This window comes from Haliotis rufescens, unplaced genomic scaffold, assembly GCF_023055435.1.
Source record: "Haliotis rufescens isolate VD_foot unplaced genomic scaffold, xgHalRufe1.0.p SCAF_10, whole genome shotgun sequence".
Taxonomy (NCBI): Eukaryota; Metazoa; Mollusca; class Gastropoda; order Lepetellida; family Haliotidae; genus Haliotis; species Haliotis rufescens.
The window spans coordinates 33,708,060-33,733,579 of NW_025963780.1; the positions used below are offsets into that span (position 1 = coordinate 33,708,060).

The following is a 25,520-nucleotide window of genomic DNA, read 5'->3' on the forward strand; positions in this document are numbered from 1 at the left end:
TCGGAAAGCGCACGTTAAATCTCCAAAGTAAGTAAGTAAGTAAGTCCTCATTCCTCGAAAAAATCCCTCACTAAAGCCATCTGGCATTAGTACGTGAACTCATTCGAAGTCACAATTGTGATGACATTCAGCCTCCAGAAAGTCACTACAAAGGGTTACACCCTCCCTGGACTTTAAAAACTCCCAAAGTTGACACTGCTTTAACATCAGAAGTCACTAAAAAAGAAAACCCAACCCTACTACGATCAGTAGCTATCACTAAAATTCAAACTACCTGGGACAGCTGGGCCCATATATACACTGATGGATCCAAGAATCCTATCAACAACAGTGCTGGTTACGGGATCCATATCCACAGCTCCAAACCCCAAGCACTTTCAGTTCGCTTGCCTGATGGTCAGTCAGTATTCACGGCTGAATTGGAGGCAATTCATCATGCACTCAAACTCATTCCGGAACTTCCGGAAGCAAAGGCAGTCGTCCTATCAGACTCGCTAAGTGCACTTCAGGCCATCAGTGGCAGAAACTCAAACTCCAGGCCAAACACAGTCAACACTATTCTATACGAATATACAAAACTATCGGACCAAGGGCAACAGGTGGAGCTGTGTTGGATCCCCTCTCACATAGATATTCATGGAAATGAAAAAGCAGATTCACTGGCGAAGCTAGCTCTAAACAAAGCGGATATACAGCCTACTCAAATGAAAGGAAAATTGAAATTGCTATCTCACGCCTCAAACTCGGTCACAAAAAGCACTATGACAAGGTTTGTTCATCTTGCAATCAGGCTGAAACCATTGATCACGTGTTACTAGAATGTCAAGACCATGCCCCACCCCGGGCTAGGTAAAAACAAGAATTGCAATTAGATCCGCTATCTGTCATAGATCTCCTAAAGCCAAGAGAGGCAATAGCGAAGGCCAAACTAACTCTATTTCTTTGAGATGGACAGCTACTCGAACGTATAAAAACAGAGCAGACAAGGATAGAAATGAAATCATATCAATATAAGAAAATAGAAATCATATCAATACAAAAACAGAAATTATGTGAACACCAAACTCACAATAGATAGGTGTACCCTGCTCACACACAGGAGTCCCAAAGAGGGACAGGTCAGCCGAAATTGCCTAGGCAGAAGGCGACCTCCTAAACACTTAATGCAACAACAACATCCTCATTCAGTGCGCGAAATACGTATATGTCGGAAAGAGCACGTTAAATTCCTAATTTAAGTAAGTAAGTCCTCATTCAGTCTTGCTCGACAACGGTATAACGAAACGTCGCCTCTACAGCATTAAAGAAGTTGTTATCCATAAATTGGGTCTACTTGGTCATCCGTCAACTTCTAAGTAATGCCTATCAAACAATTCAGCTTCATTTATTATTTGTTAAACTCTTAAAGCCTAGTTTGACTCAGCTGTAGGATGTCCTGCGCTCCATTTAGATTTTTTTACATTTCTTTTTTTTTAGACAGGACCCTGTCGAGCCGGCCGAAAAGAGAATCGACTGGTCACAATGGCCGTCCCAGCTGACAAGGTGTCCGGTGGTATAGATCGTGCTATGAAACATTTTTTCCTCGTCCATACAGATTTATTGAAACAGCTGTGACACAGCTGTAGTTTGTTGACTTTGTGTAAACTAACCCTGAAACTGGGACACGCAAGAGAGACCCGCGGTCTATACAATCCATACCTGTAATTAATGATATGAAATATGAAATATGTACTTTGATATAGCTTGGTAGGAGTGGGAATACGATCTCATTAACATCTCGTTGCTTGGATAATGAGGTAGTGGTATCGCCAGCAGGGATATTTTAATGTTATGATTGAGCTTTCTGTGGATTGTGTTTCTTCACACCAACTGATATACACGTTTGACGACTGTGTTTTTACTAACGGAATTGTAGGTATGTATTGTCGATCTCCTTCGGTGTATTGTGATATGAAATATTAAGTTATGATATGTAGGGGCTGAGAATGTAAATTGAACCTGTGAAGATCCGGGTTAGAACTGGACCCCGTTCGACAAAGCCATCTTAGCGCTAAGTTGGTCTTAACTCCCACACTTTAACACTGGCTTACGATAGTCGTAGTACTAAGATCTCTTTGTGGAACGATGCCCTGGTCTTCAGCAACCCATGATTGTCCAAAGAGGCGACTAACGGGATCGGGTGGTCAGGTTAGCTCTCGGTTGTTGCATGTCATCGTATCCACTTGCGTAGATCGATGCTCATGATGTCAATCACTCGATAGTCTGGTCCAGAGCCGATTATTTACAGACCGCCATCATATAGATGCAATATTACTGAGTGTAGCAAACAAGCCAACAAGATGCCAATGCCATGTGGAGTCTGTTTTGAGAAAAGTGATGAAAACCATAACCATATGCATGTAAATGAACTTTGTTTATGCCGATAAATTCCTGGACATTAATGCATTCTGACAGCAGAGATATAAATGTTGTTAGAAAAAAACATTCAAAAAAGGAATTAAACTTACGTTTTTAATTTGTGTTAGGGTGGAAAGGGCCAATGTCTGTATTTTGGCCCCTTTTGACCCTCAGGCATTTGTATGGGATTTAACATTTGGGATTGAGAAACTACTACTGAAAGTACAGACACATACTATTGAAGTACTTTAAATGATTTATAATAATGCCAACTTTGTTGAAATAGTTGAAACATAATAATAAGGTGTCCAAACTTTTAAAATCTCTCTCAGACAACCTGTCTCAACCAAACACGAAAATGAGAGCAAAAAGGGCCAAAATCTAGCAAAGTGACTTTGGCCTTTTTGGAACTTGACTTTGGCCCTTTTACAGAATGTTAAGTAGCTATATTTCAAAAACGCATCAATGAAAACATACAATATATTTTCTACAGGTAGACAAGAACTCATAGATGTTATTTATACAATAATATGCCAAAAGGGCCAAAGTGCATTTTGGCCCCTTTTAGCTCTACGCTATTCATATTAAAATGCAAATGGTCAAAAGTAAAACCTATAGCTAGGTCTTACAATTCAAATGCAAAACCTCAGAGCAAGTCTAACTTGAAAGCAAACCTTTCACAAGGTTACAAAGAGATAGCAAGATACCTGCGACACTATAGACAGAAGTGGACGGTGAGTTTATAAATAATTCATTTTTCTGCATGTTTCAGAAGGTTGCAGAGAGTGTCCATCATCATGCTGTTAAGGATGAGACACCTTTACGTGTTTTTCCTGTCCCTGGTGATTCTGTGGATGGGGCTGGTGTGTATATTCCTCTCCTGGCCAAACAGCGAGGGGCGACGGATTTGGCCTAGGATCACAACAGGACATACATTGAGAGAGGCACGTGCGGTAATACCGCCGGATATAACAAAGGATGACGGGAATGACATGAAAACGAGACAGCGATCGGATGAGAAGGATGTGTATTTTTTGCATCAACCCGATCGTCCTGACGAAGTCGTTTCAGTCAAGAAGGGGTTTGCCAGTGTAGCGTTGAGAGGTGATTGGCCACCCGAGCCCATTCCAAATGAACCCGACTTTGCTGTTGTGAGGAGTCTCTTCAACATCACAAATGCCGGTATGTCAGTTTCAAGCGTTTATTCCATTGGTTGGAGTCGTTGCGAGGGTTATTGTGTCATTGTGTGTTTCTATGAATAACACTCGAACTTGTTCTAAAGTTCTAACGCTGAGATGTGGTGCTTTGTTGCTACGGGAAAAACATTCCCGTGGCATATCAGACGCATATTCTTAAGACAGCCGGGGGTTACAACAAATAATTCTGGAGTTGGGGTCGTATCGGAAGTACCAAGATGAATCACTTGAAATAGGTTAAATTACTGCACTAGTTTCCAGTCATTTTCTCGAGGCAAGCGTGTCCACTACCCTATATCAAAGCCTAGTTTCTACCCTTATCACATCAAGGCCACTTTTCTTGGCTCGACCCTGGCACCACCTCGCGTAGATCACGAGTTGTGCCCCTTGTAATGAAAACGCGATATCCAATCAGATCGCTCTTCTTATCTCGTATAGCTTCACAAAGATAGCGACTACCATAGGCGACGACCTCGTTGATCAGATAACGAAAACATTCATTTCATCCCTGACAAAAAACATAGGCAATCGTTGGGAGGTTTAAAAGATGAAAAAAATATATTTGTGTCAACAAAGACAGGCAACGATAAACCACTTCCATACGAACGTGTACTAGTCGTGGATGTTGATTTTGGGGGGATGCTGCATGTTGCATGTTGACAGATGGCATGTACCGATGACACGTCAATATAGGTAGCCTAGAGTCAGCGCGTTCTCTTGTCACGCAGAAGGTTCTGCTTCGATTCCCAAAAAGGTAACGTGCGTGAAGGCCATTTCAGGTATGCCCCGCCCTGAATACGTGGAAAATTACAAACGCGGCACAAAGACTTACTCACTCACTCAATATTACTAACTATTAGATACCGCCATCGCAAATATTTATTTATTTTAGTTTAGTTTCAGGATGTGTTATAATAACATGTTTTGTCATGTCATATAGATTAATAGTAACAGGTTTTGTAGTAGTTCAATCAATTTGCAACATCTGGCAATCAGTTAGATCATTCATAAACTTGTCAGGCTCGTCACGATGTGTGATCCCTGCCGTGAAAAATGGTTGGAATATTGCTAAAAACTGCTCAATCACTCACTCTTTAATGTTTACATGAGTTTGTGAGTGAGTTGGGTTAACGCCGCTTTTAACATTATTCCAGTTATATCACAGCGTGTCAGGTTAACGTGAGAGTGAGTGAGTGAGTGAATATGCTTTTACGCCGCTTTATGCAATATTCAAGCAATATTACGGCGGAGGACACCAGAAATGGGCTTCACACATTGTACCCATGTCGGGAATCGAACCCGGGTCTTCGGCGTGACGAACGAACGCTTTAACCACCAGGCTACCCGACCGCCACTTGTTAATGTGAGAGGAAAGCCCGAAGTGATTCAGGACTCAAACGTTTACAACTTTCTTGAAATCCACGAGCACGGGTATGGTGCTGACAAACCTAGAACTATAATCGGGGCGAACCGGGATTCGAACCCACAATCATAAGTTTCTGGCGTGCCCAAGGGACGCAACTCTGCACAACGAATCGCGGCGCCACAGAAGACTGGGCCACCCGTGCCTCCACGTGAGTTTGTTCGTTAATCTAAGTAGGCTGCGACACCCAACTCTTAACCTCATTTTGAGCCCGATTAGTACGGCATGTCCAAATAGCCGTCCGATCAAATTACCCAATCAAATCACACGAGTGAGAAATTCTGTGCTTGGAGCGGGAAAAGAGGGATGGAGGAGGTGACATCATGCTTAGAACTACAGTTATAGTAATGCTGAATTCGAAGCTATGTTACGAAAAGATACCTTCAGTGTTGAGACCGAATTACATGTAAATAATAATAATAATAAGTCCATTTCTTCAGCGCCATTTCCGTCTACGTAGTCGCTCATAGCGCCTCACACAGGGTCAAAGACACATCTAAAGAGATAAGTCTTAAAGTTTAGTTTTGTCTAGAAAGTGTCCAGAGTTGGAGATTGCCTAATATCCACTGGAATGGGAATTCCAGAGCACAGATGCAGTGAGAGGATAAGTTATGTTGCCGGATGCTTTGAGTGAGACCATAGGGACACTAAACTGGAGTTTATGTGCTGATCTGAGATCTCGTGCTGGCTTGTGTAGGGTAAGAAGTTCACTCAGATAGGAAGGTGCTGTACTATAGTAGCACTGGTATGCAATGCACACGACTTTGTATTCAATCCTAGATCTTATTGGAAGCCAGTGTAATAATTTTATTAAAGGAGTGACATGTGCACGCTTATTTCGTCTACATATCAATCTGTCAGCAGCATTCTGGACACGTTGCAATTTGCTACATAGATCCTGTTTGGTATTAATAAGCAGACTGTTAGCATAGTCCAACCTGGATAGGATAAGTGATCTCACTGGAGTAAACTACTGGAGTTGCAATGCTGAGGTGCTCAGTCGGATAAAGTAAGTCTACTATCAGCCTGATCATGTTGATTATTGGTTTTATGTTTTGAAATCTTTGCTTGAATATAAAGAATGCAAAGTAAAGGTCACTATTGCCCTCGCCACATGAACTAGAATCACAAAATATCGCAATTATTAATTAGAGAAGATAGCTGCGTGTGTGCTATTACTTATAAAGAGACTTATAGGGACGCTCGCAGTCACTTGTCCTTGAGTGTAACCACGTGATCAAATCTCACCGATGATGTTTATCGCAAGCGAATAGATACTTCTTGAAAAGCGCACTTTGCAATTTTTGTCACTTCTGTAAATCATATCCCTTACCGTCGGAATGGCTTGTCTTCACTTCGTAAGGATTAGCACACATGCAGCTATCTCCGTTAATTAATCATCGCGATGTTCCGTGATCCCAGTTCAAGGGGCGAGGGCTGTGGTTATATATTTATTGTCATGTCACAGTCACCGTAAGAGTTACCTGACCTACTTGTACAAGTATTGAAAGCTAGTTGTAGTAATGATTTTACAGTGATTAAGGGTGTGTGTGTGCCTGCGTGCGTGCGTTCGTGCGTGCATCCGGAGTTATACATATTGGATACTTTCTCCTCTAGGGGATGGCGGCCTGGGTTTCGGCATAGACCCCCAAAAGTTGCCCCCGGAAGAACAGAAGAAATACAACAACGCTCTTGATGTCCATGCCATGAATGAATACGTCAGTAACCTGATCGGCGTCAGACGGAGACTAAGAGACGTGAGAATGGAGGGGTGAGTTTTTGTATTGATAGCAACATTCACTCAAACATTGATTATATCACATCTATATCTCCATTCTGTCATGATATGTTCCCTTGAACCGTTCGCCACCATGGCTTCGTTTCGGAAGTGACGTCACCATCTCTACGGTGTCTAGCTTAACACAGAATGAGAGCAATTTGATTGGACGGCTATTTCAGTCCTGTTCATTCGAACTTGAGTTATACCTTGGTCAAAACAGGTTCACTGGGTCCTGGGCGGTCATGTGGCTTTGTGGTTAAAGCGTTTGCTCGTCACGCCCCAGTCCCGGGATCGATTCCCCACATGGGTACTAGGTGTGAAACACATTTCCTATGTCCACCGGAATTGCTGGAATATTGCTAAAAGCCGCGTAAAACTATATTCGCTCACTCAATAGGGGTCCAAATGGACACAGAAAAAGGAAAAGAACGAGTACCGAGCAGTCATCAAGTTTTTGGCTTCAAAGAAATGTTCTCCCCAAGAAATTCATGACCGCATGTCACAAGTGTATGGGACATGTGCCCCAGCTATTCCACTGTTAAACGTTGGGCAGCTATGTTTAAGGCTGTGTGAACAAGCCTTCCATCAATGAAGTTTCAATCAAGGAGATAGAAAAAACTTGTAGATTTAATTAAATTATTGTTGACTCACTGCTTCTCTTTTGAAAGGCTGGCTTGACTGTGAGAAGATTCTGATTTTTCAAATATTTTTGGGTGATCGTTAATCTGATATACGGAATAGCTTTATCGTTCAGATATATTGGCAATCGATTATCTATTTCAATGTGTGTATATTAAACAGCTGTGCTGAGCGTTACTCCTCCGCCGGTCTCCCCCAGACCAGCATCATCATCTGTTTCGTCAATGAGGCGTGGTCAACGTTGCTAAGGCTGGTTCACAGTATCCATGACAACACGCCGCCGCACCTGGTGAAGGAGGTGATCCTCGTCGACGATGGCTCGTCATGGGGTAGGTGTGCTATTGGAGGCGTGTATTGTTTACATATTATGCAGATAATGTCTCGAGTGCGAGTGCGTTGGATTTAATGCGACTTAAGCAATATTTAAGTTATATGGCCTCAGACCTCAGTTTCTTTCCTTCGTTGCTGGGGCGGTCGGGTAGCCTAGTGGTTAAAGCGTTCGCTCGTCACGCCGAAGACCCGGGTTCGATTCCCGACATGGGTACAATGTATGAAGCCCATTTCTGGTGTCCCCCGCCGTGATATTGCTGGAATATTGCTTAAAAAAAGCGGCGTAAAACCTCACTCACTCCTTCGTTGCTATCTACAGTGACATGACAGCCCACCATAATTAATATCGGTCGTAGACAGTTCTCCTGTTGCATGCTGACCAACCTGCCACTTGCCACTCATACCGAAAAGTATCGGCCTGGATCCAACATCAAGATTTCGCAGTAACTACTGTCAAGAATGGTCAGAGGAAGTTTGGAGCCGAAACACACACAACGGCCTTGAACTTGGAGTCAGATCATCGGGTCTTGGAGTCAATACCATGTGTAGATTGTAGATAAAAAAAATTGCAACAAAATACAATGTCTAATTTTTCATTTCAACTATCATAAGGCCCTCTAAAAATTGGCACAGACTGAACAGCCCATTTAAACAGGGCACTATATTCTCCTATTTTCCTTTTCCGGTTCATGGGTAACTGTGGTCTGAGGCCATGTGTGCCAGAATAATGTCAGGAATGTTACAGTGGCTGTGGACGTTATCGATTTTGGTGAAACCCACGAGCACTGGTCTGTTACACAGATCAAGGCTCATGGTTGGGCGAAACTAGGATCCTGTCACAACTAAGGGACGCAACTCTTAACAAGGAATAGAGCGACTTGGTTTCTGTTTTATTTCAAAATCATATTGATCCCTACCTATATATTTAAGTTTTCGTTGTTCCTAATTAGCTGCAACGAGATTAACAACAATGTCTTTTATTTCCAGACTTTCTCGGCAGGCCGCTGGACGTGTACATGGCGCGCTTCCCTAAAGTGCGGATTGTTCGAGCCAAGTCTGGACTGGGCCTGATGGTAGCCCGGATGTATGGGTACAAATACACGACAGCGCCCACCATCACGTTCTTGGACTCGCACTGCGAATGTCTTCCAGGTATTGACTCAAGCTAGGGAGAGCTGGATGGGTGGATGGATCCATGGATGGGTGGAGAATGGATGACTGATGCATAAATCGGTGCATGAGGGATGAATGAATGGTGGAGGAATGAGTGGACGGGTGAGGGAAGGATAGATGAATGAATGTTTTATTCAGAATGTAGATTCTTGTATTAACAAAATGTGCATATGTATGTAAGTCAGAACTGTTTGTGCATTAAATATAAACACAACGTGCATTGAATGCTAAATGAACAAACTTAAATTATCAATGTAAATGCCAAAAATATAAACATCTTTAACACCAAAATAACAACATTAGTTACGTTCATTTTTGTATTGGAATCTGGTTTGTTTTTTTCCTGCATAGTTACGAATTTCATTGTATACACACCCTTCAAATACCTTCTCTGTTAGGGGACATTCATTAATTTCAAAGAGGGGGTGAATTGAATAGTTGAAGGGTTGCAAAGCATCTTTACAGGAGAGGCAAAAAGCGCTACTTTTTAAATTGTACAAGGAAATGAAAAAGTATTTCTGCTAACTTTTAGCAAAAAGGAACACAATTATAACCATGGCAGAGAATAGCAGAGTTACTTGTTCATATCGTGGAAAATGGAAAATATCGTATTTTGATGCAAAAAGATAAAGGCAAGATAGCCTAAGTCAAGGAATTTTTCAAATGCAAAAGAACCTTAGTCATTAAAATCCTGTAGGAAAACAACCTAAGTCAAAATTATTTCTTTTTAAAATTATATTTTAACTTTCGTCATATTTATACGAGAAAAATAATATTTGATAAACCACAATAGTTTCCATATACAATTTCTACATGATATTCTAGTATTCAATGAAGCATCACCAAACATCAATACGCTATCAATCGTAAGCGGAAAGATAAATGAGGCGCTGTTTCGGGTTAAAAATCATTTAAATCCGGGAAAAGTTACATTTTAGGTAATAGAGCTTAAAGAGTACTTTCTATTTTTGTAATTATACAAAAACAGCATAAGTAGGACATAGGCTGTTATGCTTTCCAACCCTTCAGTTTCAAAATATCCAAATGTATTGATCTACAAAAAGTAATGCCTTTTCGCGAACACCTGGTGTCCTCACTGATTTTCAGTGATCCATTCATACAAATTTCACTTCTGTTTTGCCCTTTGCGTCCAAAAGATGACAATTGTTCCACAGATAATTGACACAGATTGTTCTCTGGCGTTGACATTTTATATTGGGATATCACGAAACGGTAGAATTCGCACAAATTCATGCAAGTAGTTGAACTTATTTAACGTCCGTGAGTTATACACGCCCACGGTTCATTACAAGCCTTATACAGGGGCACGGGTGGCCCAGTCGTCTAAGGCGCCGCGATTCGCTGTGAAGAGTTGTGTCCCTTGGGCACGCCAGAAACCTATGATTGTGGGTTCGAATTCCGGTTCTCCCCAATTATGTTTCTAGGTTTGTCGGCACCATACCCGTGCTCGTGGGTTTCACCGAAGTGGTAAACGTCTGAGACCTGCATCACTTCGGGCTTTCCTCCCACATTAAGCTGACACGCCGTGATGTAACTGGAATACTGTTAAAAGCGGCGTTAAACCCAGACACTCACTCACACAAGCCTTATACATACATGCGTCACTGTTACTCTGCATCACGGCAGTATGTATTCACCTGGTGGACCTTTGAAGTCATGGCGATGATATATGTGTTGGAATATTAGTTACGTGTTGAAACCATAGACGCATATTCTGACCGTAGGTTGGCTAGAGCCTCTGTTGATGCCCCTGGTAGCCGACCCACGGGTGGTGACCACGCCCTCAATAGACGCTATAGACCAGAACAACTACGGGATCACTGCTGGGCCGGAGGTGATGGTTGGGGTGGTGGAGTTCCCGTCCCTGACGTTCAACTGGAGGAACCCTCCCCCCAGAGAGAGAAGACGGCGTACAAGCAATATTGAACCGATCAGGTGATGTGCAATCAATGAACTGACTCACTTGGGTCACTTAAATCGTGCACTGATCGACTTGGATCAGTTCCTGCTGACTCGGTTCATTGACTGACTCTGTTCAATTGCTGAGTAGGTTCACATACTCGTTCACTCGCTAATTCGATTCATTCACTGACGCGGATCACTCACTAGCTCGGTTCATTCACTGACGCGGTTCACTCACTAGCTCGGTTCATTCACTGACGCGGTTCACTCACTAGCTCGGTTCATTCACTGACTCGGTTCACTCACTAGCTCCGTTCATTCACTGACTCGGTTCACTCACTGCCTCGGTTCACTCACTAGCTCAGTTCATTCAATGACTCGGTTCACTCACTAGCTCGGTTCATTCAATGACTCGGTTCACTCACTAGCTCCGTTCATTCACTGACTCGGTTCACTCACTGCCTCGGTTCACTCACTAGCTCAGTTCATTCAATGACTCGGTTCACTCACTAGCTCGGTTCATTCAATGACTCGGTTCACTCACTAGCTCCGTTCATTCAATGACTTGGTTCATTCTCTGACTCGGTTAATTCACTGACGCGGTTCACTCACTAGCTCGGTTCATTCACTGACGCAGTTCACTCACTAGCCCGGTTCATTCACTGACTCGGTTCAATCCCTGGTTCGGGTCATTCACTGACGCGGTTCACTCACTAGCTCCGTTCATTCACTGACTCGATTCATTCACTGACGCGGTTCATACACTAGCTCGGTTCATTCACTGACTCTGTTCACACACTAGCTCGGTTCATTCACTGACTCGGTTCACTCACTAGCTCGGTTCATTCACTGACTCGGTTCATTCACTGACTCGGTTCATTCACTGAATCAGTTCATTCGCTGACTCGGTTCACTCACTAGCTCGGTTCATTCACTGACTCGATTCATTCACGGACTTCGTTCATTCACTGACTCGGTTCACTCACTGACTCGGTTCACTCACTAGCTCGGTTCACTCACTGACTTGGTTCATTCACTGATGCGGTTCATTCACTAGCTCGGTTCATTCACTGACTCGGTTCACTCACTAGCTCCGTTCATTCACTGACTCGGTTCATTCACTGACATGGTTCATTCAATTACTCGGTTTACTCACTGACTCGGTTCCCTCACTAGCTCGGTTCATTCACTGACTCAGTTCATTCACTGACTCGGTTCATTCACTGACTCGGTTCATTCACTGACGCGGTTCATTCACTGACTCGGTTCATTCAATGACTCGGTTCATTCACAGACGCGGTTCATTCACTGACGTGGTTCACTCACTGACTCGGTTCACTTACTAGCTCGGTTCATTCACTGACTCGGTTCATTCACTGACGCGGTTCACTCACTAGCTCGGTTCATTCACTGACTCGGTTCACTCACTAGCTCCGTTCATTCACTGACTCGGTTCACTCACTGCCTCGGTTCACTCACTAGCTCAGTTCATTCAATGACTCGGTTCACTCACTAGCTCGGTTCATTCAATGACTCGGTTCACTCACTAGCTCCGTTCATTCACTGACTCGGTTCACTCACTGCCTCGGTTCACTCACTAGCTCAGTTCATTCAATGACTCGGTTCACTCACTAGCTCGGTTCATTCAATGACTCGGTTCACTCACTAGCTCCGTTCATTCAATGACTTGGTTCATTCTCTGACTCGGTTAATTCACTGACGCGGTTCACTCACTAGCTCGGTTCATTCACTGACGCAGTTCACTCACTAGCCCGGTTCATTCACTGACTCGGTTCAATCCCTGGTTCGGGTCATTCACTGACGCGGTTCACTCACTAGCTCCGTTCATTCACTGACTCGATTCATTCACTGACGCGGTTCATACACTAGCTCGGTTCATTCACTGACTCTGTTCACACACTAGCTCGGTTCATTCACTGACTCGGTTCACTCACTAGCTCGGTTCATTCACTGACTCGGTTCATTCACTGACTCGGTTCATTCACTGAATCAGTTCATTCGCTGACTCGGTTCACTCACTAGCTCGGTTCATTCACTGACTCGATTCATTCACGGACTTCGTTCATTCACTGACTCGGTTCACTCACTGACTCGGTTCACTCACTAGCTCGGTTCACTCACTGACTTGGTTCATTCACTGATGCGGTTCATTCACTAGCTCGGTTCATTCACTGACTCGGTTCACTCACTAGCTCCGTTCATTCACTGACTCGGTTCATTCACTGACATGGTTCATTCAATTACTCGGTTTACTCACTGACTCGGTTCCCTCACTAGCTCGGTTCATTCACTGACTCAGTTCATTCACTGACTCGGTTCATTCACTGACTCGGTTCATTCACTGACGCGGTTCATTCACTGACTCGGTTCATTCAATGACTCGGTTCATTCACAGACGCGGTTCATTCACTGACGTGGTTCACTCACTGACTCGGTTCACTTACTAGCTCGGTTCATTCACTGACTCGGTTCATTCACTGACGCGGTTCACTCACTAGCTCGGTTCATTCACTGACGCAGTTCACTCCCTAGTTCTGGTCATTCACTGACTCGGTTCATTCACTGACTCAGTTCACTCCCTCGTTCGGTTCATTCACTGACGCAATTCACTCCCTAGTTCGGGTCATTCACTGACGCAGTTCACTCCCTAGTTCGGGTCATTCACTGATGCAGTTCACTCACTAGCTCGGTTCATTCACTGACGCGGTTCACTCACTAGCTCGGTTCATTCACTGACGCAGTTCACTCCCTAGTTCGGGTCATTCACTGACTCGGTTCACTCACTAGCTCGGTTCATTCACTGACTCGGTTCATTCACTGACTCGGTTCATTCACTGATTCGATTCACTCCCTAGCTCGGTTCATTCACTGACTCGGTTTATTTACTGACACGGTTCACTCACTTGCTCGGTTCATTCACTGACGCAGTTCACTCCCTAGTTCGGGTCATTCACTGACTCGGTTCATTTACTGACTCGGTTCACTCCCTGGTTCGGTTCATTTACTGACTCGGTTCATTCACTTGCTGAATAGGTTCGATGACAACTGGACACATACTGGATTTGGCTGTTTAACACATTGCCAGTTGTCAAGCGTGGATGAGAGAGTTTGCTTCATATGACGCGGGTAACTTGAAAACAATAGTTTGATTGTCAATAAAAGAGCAAGATTTTAATTGACGAGACGATGCCGAGAAACATGTCCACGGACTAATTGACTTGACATTCAACTTCTTACCCATCACAGAAACCCAGCAATGGCGGGGGGCCTCTTCTCCATCACCCGGGAGTACTTCGATCTTCTGGGAGGATTTGACCCTGGGATGAAGGTCTGGGGTGGGGAGAATATCGAGATGTCTTTTAAGGTGAGTTCATGTTTCATGTGTAAAGACCTCAAGTGAAGTCGTGGCAGCGTCTCTATGGTGTCAGTCGTGGAGTGATTGTGCAGGTCTGGCAGTGTATACAACAAGTGATCCAGCCCAAAGTATACACACATAATGTCTACTAGACAAATAAAGTCTCTAATGCTTTCCTCATTTGTAGTTGTATGCAGTTCCGGTTTTTGATAAGCCACGAAGTCTCCTTCAGAACAAGTTGGCCAGTGCTGTGGTGTAGTAATTGGTTCTAGTAGAATTAGGTCCGGGGTGGATATCTCACATTAAGTCCTCAAAACATCAACTGGGTGGTAAACTACAAATCTGTGCCAGTGTCCACTCTTCGTGAGAGTTAATCCAAGTTTCGCCCGAAATATGATCTTCGGTCAGTCTCATATCCGTTGTCGGGGGTTTCACTAAAGAGGTCTACGACCTGATCGACCAACTTCAGACCCTCCGCCAACATTAAGCTCACAAACCATGATATACAATGCTGGTAATCGAATCAATAATACTGTTTAATCGATACAAGCGCCTTCAGAATAGCATCAAATCCTCTGGATGCTGCAGCTCAGAAAATTTAGATCCTTGAACACGTGAAACGTTATATTTTTTTTCCAATTTGTGCGATTTTAACATCTTCGAATTGATAATGAAAGTCGCCATCCGATTTTACTCCACTTATGCCAAGGCCAAACTGAAAAACAAGAAATATAACCAAATGCATTTCTTCAGATCTGGATGTGCGGAGGTCGGATTGAAACGCCAGTCTGTTCACGAGTTGGTCACGTGTTTCACAAACACGCTAGTTATTCGAAGATCCGCCAGGGTGCGCAAGAGGCCGGAGAAGCGAATAACGCGCGTGTGGCGGAAGTGTGGATGGACGACTACAAGAAGTACTATTATGATGAAAAGAAGAATGGACAATTCTACGTATGTACCAAATATTCCAGAAATGTGTAACTGCATTCCTATGATTGGGTTACAAGGGGTAATACAATATAGTCCTATACAGACTCCCTGATACACATACTTGGAAATCTGCACAATTGAAACTGGTCAAGGAAAGTCTAGTCCTTGTGAGCACGAGACTCTTTTATATACGAGGAGCGTTTAATACGTTTTGCAGCTTCAATATAAGACCAAGTCGTAGTATATCTTTTGCACTGTTATTTTTCGCATAAAAAGACCACCGTACACTTCATCTTTACAGAAACCAGGGGATGTCTCTGAACGCCGCCGGTTGAGAGAAAGAATCGGATGTAAGCCCTTCTCCTGGTACATCGAGAACGTGTACCCTGAAGTGGCTATCCCAAGTGACGGTGTTTATTCAGGGGAGGTAAGTAGGTATTCAGGGGAGGTAAGTAGGTATTCAGGGGAGAAAGTACGTATGCTACTCAATTGAAGTTCCACTCTCCTGCCCAGAATTCCATGCGACCGGCAGCCAGCCAGCATAGTACCTCTGCCACAGGCCAGCGCCATTGACGATTCGTCAAATCTTTCACAGATTATGTCTTTGGGAATGCCAATACAGTTATTTTTTAAAAGGTTTACGACTGACCATATTTTCCATATGAATTTAACTTTTTGTTTGTTTGATCAGATTGGTTCGAGATTGCAGAAGAACGGAAAATCATCCAAATTCCCCCTTACATTCTTACTATACCAATGACATGATAGTTAAAATGAAATAGAAATTCAAATTGACAAACAAAGAAAATATCTTAGTTAGGGTAAGAGTTTTCGCCGTCACCGCAGTCATCACTTGTTTGTAAGCATAACGGTCCGTCGGTTGCGAGTTCAACTCCAAGCGTGGTTGTGGCCACCTTTCACAGTGGGAGATTTGACAGGTGGCAGCGATAGTATAGAGAGCTCCGCGAACGGGCAATCGCTGTTAGGAGTTTGCGTCATCCCCAAGCTCCTTCCCAGCGCGTGACACCTTCGTTACACTCTCGGTAACATCGCTGCCACCAGTGTGGGCGCTGCCATGACAAGAATCTTGAAATTTGCCCTCCAACCCCAAATGTAGTTACGTTTATACTTTTGTTTATGTCTTTGGGAATGCCATCATATTTCATTTCGATAAGGTTTACGACTGACCATGTTTTCCAGATGAATTTACTTTGTTTTTTTAATAATCAGATTGGTTCGAGATTGCAGACTAACGGAAAATCAACCAACTTCTCCCTTCCATTCGTACTATATCAATGACATGATAGATTTAATGAAATAGAAATTCAAATTGACAAACGAAGAAAGTAATTTAGCAGGGGTAAGTGTGTTCGGCGTCGCGACAGTCGTCACTTGTTTATAAACATAACGGTCCGTCGGTGGCGAGTTCAACTCCAAGCATGGTTGTGGCCACCTATTCACAGTGGGGAGTTTTGACTGGAGGCAGCGATAGTATAGAGAGCTCCGCGAACGGGCTATCGCTGTGGGGAGCTTGCGTCATCCCGAGGCAAGGGAGTTAACTGACATGGAAACTGGACCGTCAGTTAACTCCCTTGCCTCGGAAAGATGATAGATGTTGAGGACCACCCAATTCTTTAATTAATCTGTAATGCCATGACCGAGGAACTATAGTAATATAAGTGAATTGGTTGGTCCTTTACTTCTTTTAAGTGGTACGTGGGGTGTACGGTTGTCCGACAATAACTGACGTTAAACAACAAACAAAAGGGTTGCTACATTTTCATTGTACCAGGGCGGCGTGTATTGTTTCTCATAATATCAATCACTGGTTTGAAGCCGAGCACCTTCATATAGCTGATTGCAACAAACAACAAATAAACAAATTCAGTTGACACCCACAGCTGGAATAACTGGAAGCGCGCGTAAAATCTGACTCTCTCAAACGGGAAGAAACTATTTGTTTTATCATAAATAAATATGTATAATCATATTCTAGCAGTTTGCAGCTCACACTCGACCACCAGGAAGCCTGTTCCTGGATAGATAAACTTGACTTACCGTCTAAATGTTGTGAAAAACGCTGTCCACTCAATTGTGTTTTTGTTTCCTTGATCTCAGCTTCGAAATATGGCCACGCCCAACATGTGCCTGGACATGATGACCTCTGAGGAAGGGAAGCAACCCGCTATGTATTTGTGCCACGGTCAAGGTCATGCTCAGGTAGACAGACTTGGGCGGATGAATCTGTGCGTGCGTGCATGTATAAATTTTAAGGTGCTCGACGGAATGTATCCCCCGTGGTGACATTGCTGGAATATAAAAGCAGCTTAAAACAATACTGACTCTTTTCTTCACCACCCTGATTCGGAATATTCTATTTCTGCTAAAGAAATGCGCTACAGAACACAAATATACTCTCGATAGTTATCCTTTTGTGTGTGTGTGTGTGTGTGTGTGTGTGTTTGGTTTTACGCCGCTTTTAACAGTATTCCGGTTTTATCACGGCGTGTCAGCTTAATGTTGGAGGAAAGCCCGAAGTGATGCAGGTCTCAGACGTTTAACACTTCGGTGAAACCCACGAGCACGGGTATGGTGCTGACAAACCTAGAAATATAATCGGGGCGAACCGGGATGCGAACCCACAATCATAGGTTTCTGGCGTGCCCAAGGGACGCAACTCTGCACAGCGAATCGCGGCGCCTTAGACGACTGGGCCACCCGTGCCCCCCTTTTGGGTGTAGATGCCATGTATAGAATATGGGCAGCAGTGTAATGGCGCTGCATTATTCTTTTTTACACACGGACGCCCTCGATTACTATTCGTTTTTCGAGATACAGAAATCAGATATGCTTGTCTGAAAGCTTATGGCCCTGTCACACTACAACGTATAGCAGTAACGTATGGCGACGTATGAAAATTTTTGCCAAAACGCCGGCAACGCTGAAACACGCTATGGATAAATTAGGTGTAAGTTGTATACGTTAAAAGCACGCTGGTATACGTTGTAGTACGCCGAGCTTTAAAAACATTTTTGTGCATGCACAAAATTTTCGGCGTATGAGAACGTATGAAGGTATGAATTATACAGTAGGCGTACGTTAGAGGTACGCTCTACATACGTTAACCTACGCCAGATATACCTTACCCGTACGGCCCGTTTTAGGCACCTTTCCCCAACGCTGAGCGCGCTTGTCATGTATATCCGTTCGACGCGCACTTATGTAATAGATATCATGTATATCCGTATGACACGCACTTATGAAATAGATATCATGTATATCCGTTCGACGCACACTCATGAGATAGATATCATGTATATCCGTATGACAGGCAATAATGTAATAGATATCATGTATATCCGTTCGACGCTCACTCATGAGATAGATATCATGTATATCCGTATGACACGCACTTAGGTAATAGATATTATGTATATCCGTTCGACGTGCACTCATGATATAGATATCATGGATATCCGTACGACACGCACTCATGTAATAGATATCATGTACATCCGTATGACCCGTACTTATGTAAAAGATATCATGTATATCCGTATGACACGCACTCATGAGATAGATATCATGTATATCCGTATGACACGCACTTATGAGATATATATCATGTATATCCTTATGACACGCACTTATGTAATAGATATCATGTATATCCGTTCGACGCGCACTCATGAGATAGATATCATGTATATCCGTATGACACGCACTTATGTAATAGATATCATGTATATCCGTATGACCCGTATTTATGTAATAGATATCTTGTATATCCGTTCGACGCACACTCATGAGATAGATATCATGTATATCCTTATGACACGCACTTATGTAATAGATATCATGTATATCCGTATGACACGCACTTATGTAATAGATATCATGTATATCCGTATGACCCGTATTTATGTAATAGATATCTTGTATATCCGTTCGACGCGCACTTATGTAATAGATATCATGTATATCCTTATGACGCGCACTTATGTAATAGATATCATGTATATCCGTATGACACGCACTTATGTAATAGATATCTTGTATATCCGTATGACCCGTATTTATGTAATAGATATCTTGTATATCCGTTCGACGCGCACTTATGTAATAGATATCATGTATATCCGTATGACCCGTATTTATGTAATAGATATCTTGTATATCCGTTCGACGCGCACTTATGTAATAGATATCATGTATATCCGTATGAAACGCACTTATGTAATAGATATCATGTATATCCGTATGACCCGTATTTATGTAATAGATATCTTGTATATCCGTTCGACGCACACTCATGAGATAGATATCATGTATATCCTTATGACACGCACTTATGTAATAGATATCATGTATATCCGTATGACACGCACTTATGTAATAGATATCATGTATATCCGTATGACCCGTATTTATGTAATAGATATCTTGTATATCCGTTCGACGCACACTCATGAGATAGATATCATGTATATCCGTATGACACGCACTTAGGTAATAGATATTATGTATATCCGTTCGACGTGCACTCATGATATAGATATCATGGATATCCGTACGACACGCACTCATGTAATAGATATCATGTACATCCGTATGACCCGTACTTATGTAAAAGATATCATGTATATCCGTATGACACGCACTCATGAGATAGATATCATGTATATCCGTATGACACGCACTTATGAGATATATATCATGTATATCCTTATGACACGCACTTATGTAATAGATATCATGTATATCCGTTCGACGCGCACTCATGAGATAGATATCATGTATATCCGTATGACACGCACTTATGTAATAGATATCATGTATATCCGTATGACCCGTATTTATGTAATAGATATCTTGTATATCCGTTCGACGCGCACTTATGTAATAGATATCATGTATATCCTTATGACGCGCACTTATGTAATAGATATCATGTATATCCGTATGACACGCACTTATGTAATAGATATCTTGTATATCCGTATGACCCGTATTTATGTAATAGATATCTTGTATATCCGTTCGACGCGCACTTATGTAATAGATATCATGTATATCCGTATGACCCGTATTTATGTAATAGATATCATGTATATCCGTTCGACGCGCACTTATGTAATAGATATCATGTATATCCGTATGACACGCACTTATGTAATAGATATCATGTATATCCGTATGACCCGTATTTATGTAATAGATATCTTGTATATCCGTTCGACGCGCACTTATGTAATAGATATCATGTATATCCTTATGACGCGCACTTATGTAATAGATATCATGTATATCCGTATGACACGCACTTATGTAATAGATATCTTGTATATCCGTATGACCCGTATTTATGTAATAGATATCTTGTATATCCGTTCGACGCGCACTTATGTAATAGATATCATGTATATCCGTATGACCCGTATTTATGTAATAGATATCTTGTATATCCGTTCGACGCGCACTTATGTAATAGATATCATGTATATCCGTATGAAACGCACTTATGTAATAGATATCATGTATATCCGTATGACCCGTATTTATGTAATAGATATCTTGTATATCCGTTCGACGCACACTCATGAGATAGATATCATGTATATCCTTATGACACGCACTTATGTAATAGATATCATGTATATCCGTATGACACGCACTTATGTAATAGATATCATGTATATCCGTATGACCCGTATTTATGTAATAGATATCTTGTATATCCGTTCGACGCACACTCATGAGATAGATATCATGTATATCCTTATGACACGCACTTAGGTAATAGATATTATGTATATCCGTTCGACGTGCACTCATGATATAGATATCATGGATATCCGTACGACACGCACTCATGTAATAGATATCATGTACATCCGTATGACCCGTACTCATGTAAAAGATATCATGTATATCCGTATGACACGCACTCATGAGATAGATATCATGTATATCCGTATGACACGCACTTATGAGATATATATCATGTATATCCTTATGACACGCACTTATGTAATAGATATCATGTATATCCGTTCGACGCGCACTCATGAGATAGATATCATGTATATCCGTATGACACGCACTTATGTAATAGATATCATGTATATCCGTATGACCCGTATTTATGTAATAGATATCTTGTATATCCGTTCGACGCACACTCATGAGATAGATATCATGTATATCCTTATGACACGCACTTATGTAATAGATATCATGTATATCCGTATGACACGCACTTATGTAATAGATATCATGTATATCCGTATGACCCGTATTTATGTAATAGATATCTTGTATATCCGTTCGACGCGCACTTATGTAATAGATATCATGTATATCCTTATGACGCGCACTTATGTAATAGATATCATGTATATCCGTATGACACGCACTTATGTAATAGATATCTTGTATATCCGTATGACCCGTATTTATGTAATAGATATCTTGTATATCCGTTCGACGCGCACTTATGTAATAGATATCATGTATATCCGTATGACCCGTATTTATGTAATAGATATCTTGTATATCCGTTCGACGCGCACTTATGTAATAGATATCATGTATATCCGTATGAAACGCACTTATGTAATAGATATCATGTATATCCGTATGACCCGTATTTATGTAATAGATATCTTGTATATCAGGTCGACGCACACTCATGAGATAGATATCATGTATATCCTTATGACACGCACTTATGTAATAGATATCATGTATATCCGTATGACACGCACTTATGTAATAGATATCATGTATATCCGTATGACCCGTATTTATGTAATAGATATCTTGTATATCCGTTCGACGCACACTCATGAGATAGATATCATGTATATCCTTATGACGCGCACTTATGTAATAGATATCATGTATATCCGTATGACACGCACTTATGTAATAGATATCTTGTATATCCGTTCGACGCGCACTTATGTAATAGATATCATGTATATCCGTATGACACGCACTTATGTAATAGATATCATGTATATCCGTTCGACGCGCACTTATGTAATAGATATCATGTATATCCGTATGACACGCACTTAGGTAATAGATGTCATGTATATCCGTATGACACGCACTTATGTAATAGATATCAGGTATATCCGTTCGACGCGCACTTATGTAATAGATATCAGGTATATCCGTATGACACGCACTTATGAGATAGATATCATGTATATCCGTATGACCCGTACTTATGTAATAGATATTATGTATATCCGTTCGACGCGCACTCATGATATAGATATCATGTATATCCGTATGACACGCACTTATGTAATTGATATCATGTATATCCGTATGACACGCACGTATGTAATAGATATCATGTATATCCGTATGACACGCACCTATGTAATAGATGTCATGTATATCCGTTCGACGCGCACTCATGAGATAGATATCATGTATATCCGTTCGACACGCACTCATGTAATAGATATCATGTATATCCGTATGACACGCACTTATGTAATAGATATCATGTATATCCGTATGACACACACTTACGTAAGATATTTCATGTATATTTGTGTGACACGCACTTATCTCTTGATATTTCATTTTTCATTTCATATATTGCAGATGTTTGACATGACTGATCTGGGTGAAATCGTGTCGTTAGGTTGCTGTCTGAGACACCGTGGCGGGAATGTGTACGTAGCCAAGTGCACCTGGTCGTCGGAGTCCCATATATGGGAGTACAAGGTAGAGTATGCCACCCGATTCTCGAAATGACATGACGAAAATAGTTTACCAACAAGTCCAGTCCTTGGAATGGTATCGGAGTTCGGATTGTGATAACATTGCCATAACATCTCGCTGTCGCCAAGCAAATAAAGTCTATATCGACCCGTAGAGAGTATGTGGTTAACAGGATAAAACAACGTTTCTGCGTCAGGTCGGTCATACTGATGTATAATATTTAGATGTACTCGTAAGATAATTTATTAAGGGAACATGGTGACTGTTTGACGGACCGTGTTTGTTTCTGTGTTCCAGGATAAGTTGATAAGGGACATGGTGACTGTTTGACTGACCGTGTTTGTTTCTGTGTTCCAGGACAAGTTGATAAAGGGACATGGTGACTGTTTGACTGACCGTGTTTGTTTCTGTGTTCCAGGATAAGTTGATAAAGGGACATGGTGACTGTTTGACTGACCGTGTTTGTTTCTGTGTTCCAGGATAAGTTGATAAAGGGACATGGTGACTGTTTGACGGACCGTGTTTGTTTCTGTGTTCCAGGATAAGTAGATAAGGGAACATGGTAACTGTTTGACTGACCGTGTTTGTTTCTGTGTTCCAGGATAAGTTGATAAGGGACATGGTGACTGTTTGACTGACCGTGTTTGTTTCTGTGTTCCAGGATAAGTTGATAAAGGGACATGGTGACTGTTTGACTAGTCGTGTTTGTTTCTCTGTTCCAGGACAAGTTGATAAGGCGATACAATCTTTTTTTGACTGACCATGATTGTTAATTAGGCGACATGGTGATTGTTTGACCGACCGTGTTTGTTTCTGTGTTCCAGGACAAGTTAATAAGCCGACACAATAATTGTTTGACCGTGAATGCGACGCAGCATGTCGTGATGGAGGAATGCTCTGGAAAGAAGTCCCAGCAGTGGACGTGGAACTATCACAGACCGCGGAGGAAGAATGTGCTGAGGATTGAAGAAATGTGAATAAGACATGATGTATACAGAATCAATCCGCCGCGCATTCGTGACCACTCGCCCCTTTCCGTAACCTGCTTGTCACGGAATGACACGAGTTTGTCACCATTGCCCTCTATGGTGCATACTTCAGTTGCCAGAGTTTATTACAAAGCACCCATCAACGTGAATCCTGTCTCACACTCGTATACCTGCCCTGCTTCTCATAGTATCAGTATATAACGAATAGTAGAATAGTGTCATCACACGTGTCTCTTTTTGTTGTTGTTTAACGCCACACTCAATGGCGGCGATCTGTAAATAATCAAGTCTTGACCTGACAATCCAGTCATTGACTTCATGAGCATCGATCCACGCAATTTGGATGCGATGACATGCATCAACCAAGTCAGCGTGTCTGACCACCCGATCCCGTTAGTCGCCTCTTAATCAATACGTGATAAAGCGCCCGGTTCCAACTTAAAATAAGAGGTATCTAATCTACAGTTTTTCTTAATTTCATAACACGGTAGGTTTATCACCTAATTCATTCACGGCATTACCCATTGTATTTTTAGAAATAAAAAGTTAACTTTGAAAAGTCAACCTGACGCAGACGCCTGACTGAAGTCAGTTCAAATGGCAAAATCAATCCGTTACGTCATTTACACTGGGTTACGTGATATCATGTTGTTTTCTGCAATCTGGTTTGAGAGTTGCTAAACTGCACGTGCGTAAATGTGAATATCAGAGATGTCTGACATTCGCCGGGACATGTATCTCTCTTCATGAAATAATGTTCATCTTACTGAATGGCCTCACAAAGTTGATATTTTGAGTGGCGCATAGATTGTTGCAGGAGGCAAGGAATCAACAATGTACTGGTTATGTTTGCACACGCACGCACGCACGCACGCACGCACGCACACACGCACGCACAAATATATCGTTTATCTCATCGAGTTAACTGATAAAGTGTGTCAAATTGTTGTCTTATTGTGCATTTTTTCTGCTGTACATGATAGCACATACAAAAAATTTGCAAGAATTCCAAGTAAACATTTATTGTGTGAATGTGTTTGAGTCTCTGTTTAGGTATACAATGTCAGGTAAAAGAGCACAAGAAATTCAGCTTGAGGTAAAATATTGCGGCGTTGGTCAAGAAAATATTGAATTTGTGAAATAATGTGATTGAAACGTCACCGAATTATGACTTAATATATTGTTGTCGACTCTCATCTATTTTAGCAACTTTGCTTGTTTGTTGTTTAACGCCGCACTCGGCAATATTCCAGCTATATGACGGCGGTCTGTAAATAATCGAGTTTGGACCAGACAATCCAGTGATTGACACCATGAGCATCGATCCATGCAATTTTGATCGATGACATGCATCAGCCAAGTGAGCGAGCCTGACCACCCGATCCCTTTAGCCGAATTTTACCACAAGCATAGTTGCCTTTTACGGCAAACATGGGTTGCTGAAGACCTAGTTTATGAATATCGCGATATTAACAATACGTGGTTCTGAACCTAACTATAGTGGAATTGGTTGCTATTAGTTTTCAACATAATCCCCTCCGAACTCCACACTCGTCAGCTAACGATGCTGCAGTGCCCTAATCCCACTAGTGTAGAAAGGTCCTCCTGGTGGTGTAAA

General features: G+C 42.0%; 1 protein-coding gene across 1 annotated transcript; it reads left to right on the forward strand.

The window, feature by feature from the left end:
- Positions 1 to 1,767: 1,767 nt before the first annotated feature.
- Positions 1,768 to 24,849, forward strand: LOC124130990 (polypeptide N-acetylgalactosaminyltransferase 1-like). The gene is made up of 12 exons (XM_046494047.2): positions 1,768 to 1,915; positions 3,170 to 3,579; positions 6,634 to 6,787; positions 7,598 to 7,764; positions 8,753 to 8,917; positions 10,684 to 10,894; positions 14,129 to 14,246; positions 14,991 to 15,188; positions 15,469 to 15,594; positions 17,286 to 17,387; positions 22,794 to 22,916; positions 23,738 to 24,849. Exons 2-12 carry the CDS (start codon positions 3,195 to 3,197, stop codon positions 23,888 to 23,890), a joined length of 1,902 nt encoding a protein of 633 aa, XP_046350003.2. The 5' UTR covers positions 1,768 to 1,915; positions 3,170 to 3,194; the 3' UTR covers positions 23,891 to 24,849.
- Positions 24,850 to 25,520: the final 671 nt, after the last annotated feature.

Excerpts from the sequence above, each read along its gene's own strand:
- LOC124130990 (XM_046494047.2), top strand. The coding sequence starts at position 3,195 with ATGCTGTTAAGGATGAGACACCTTTACGTGTTTTTCCTGTCCCTGGTG. Across the intron at positions 3,580-6,633 it reads CTTCAACATCACAAATGCCG|GGGATGGCGGCCTGGGTTTC; the intron begins GTATGTCAGTTT and ends TTTCTCCTCTAG. Across the intron at positions 8,918-10,683 it reads GCACTGCGAATGTCTTCCAG|GTTGGCTAGAGCCTCTGTTG; the intron begins GTATTGACTCAA and ends TTCTGACCGTAG.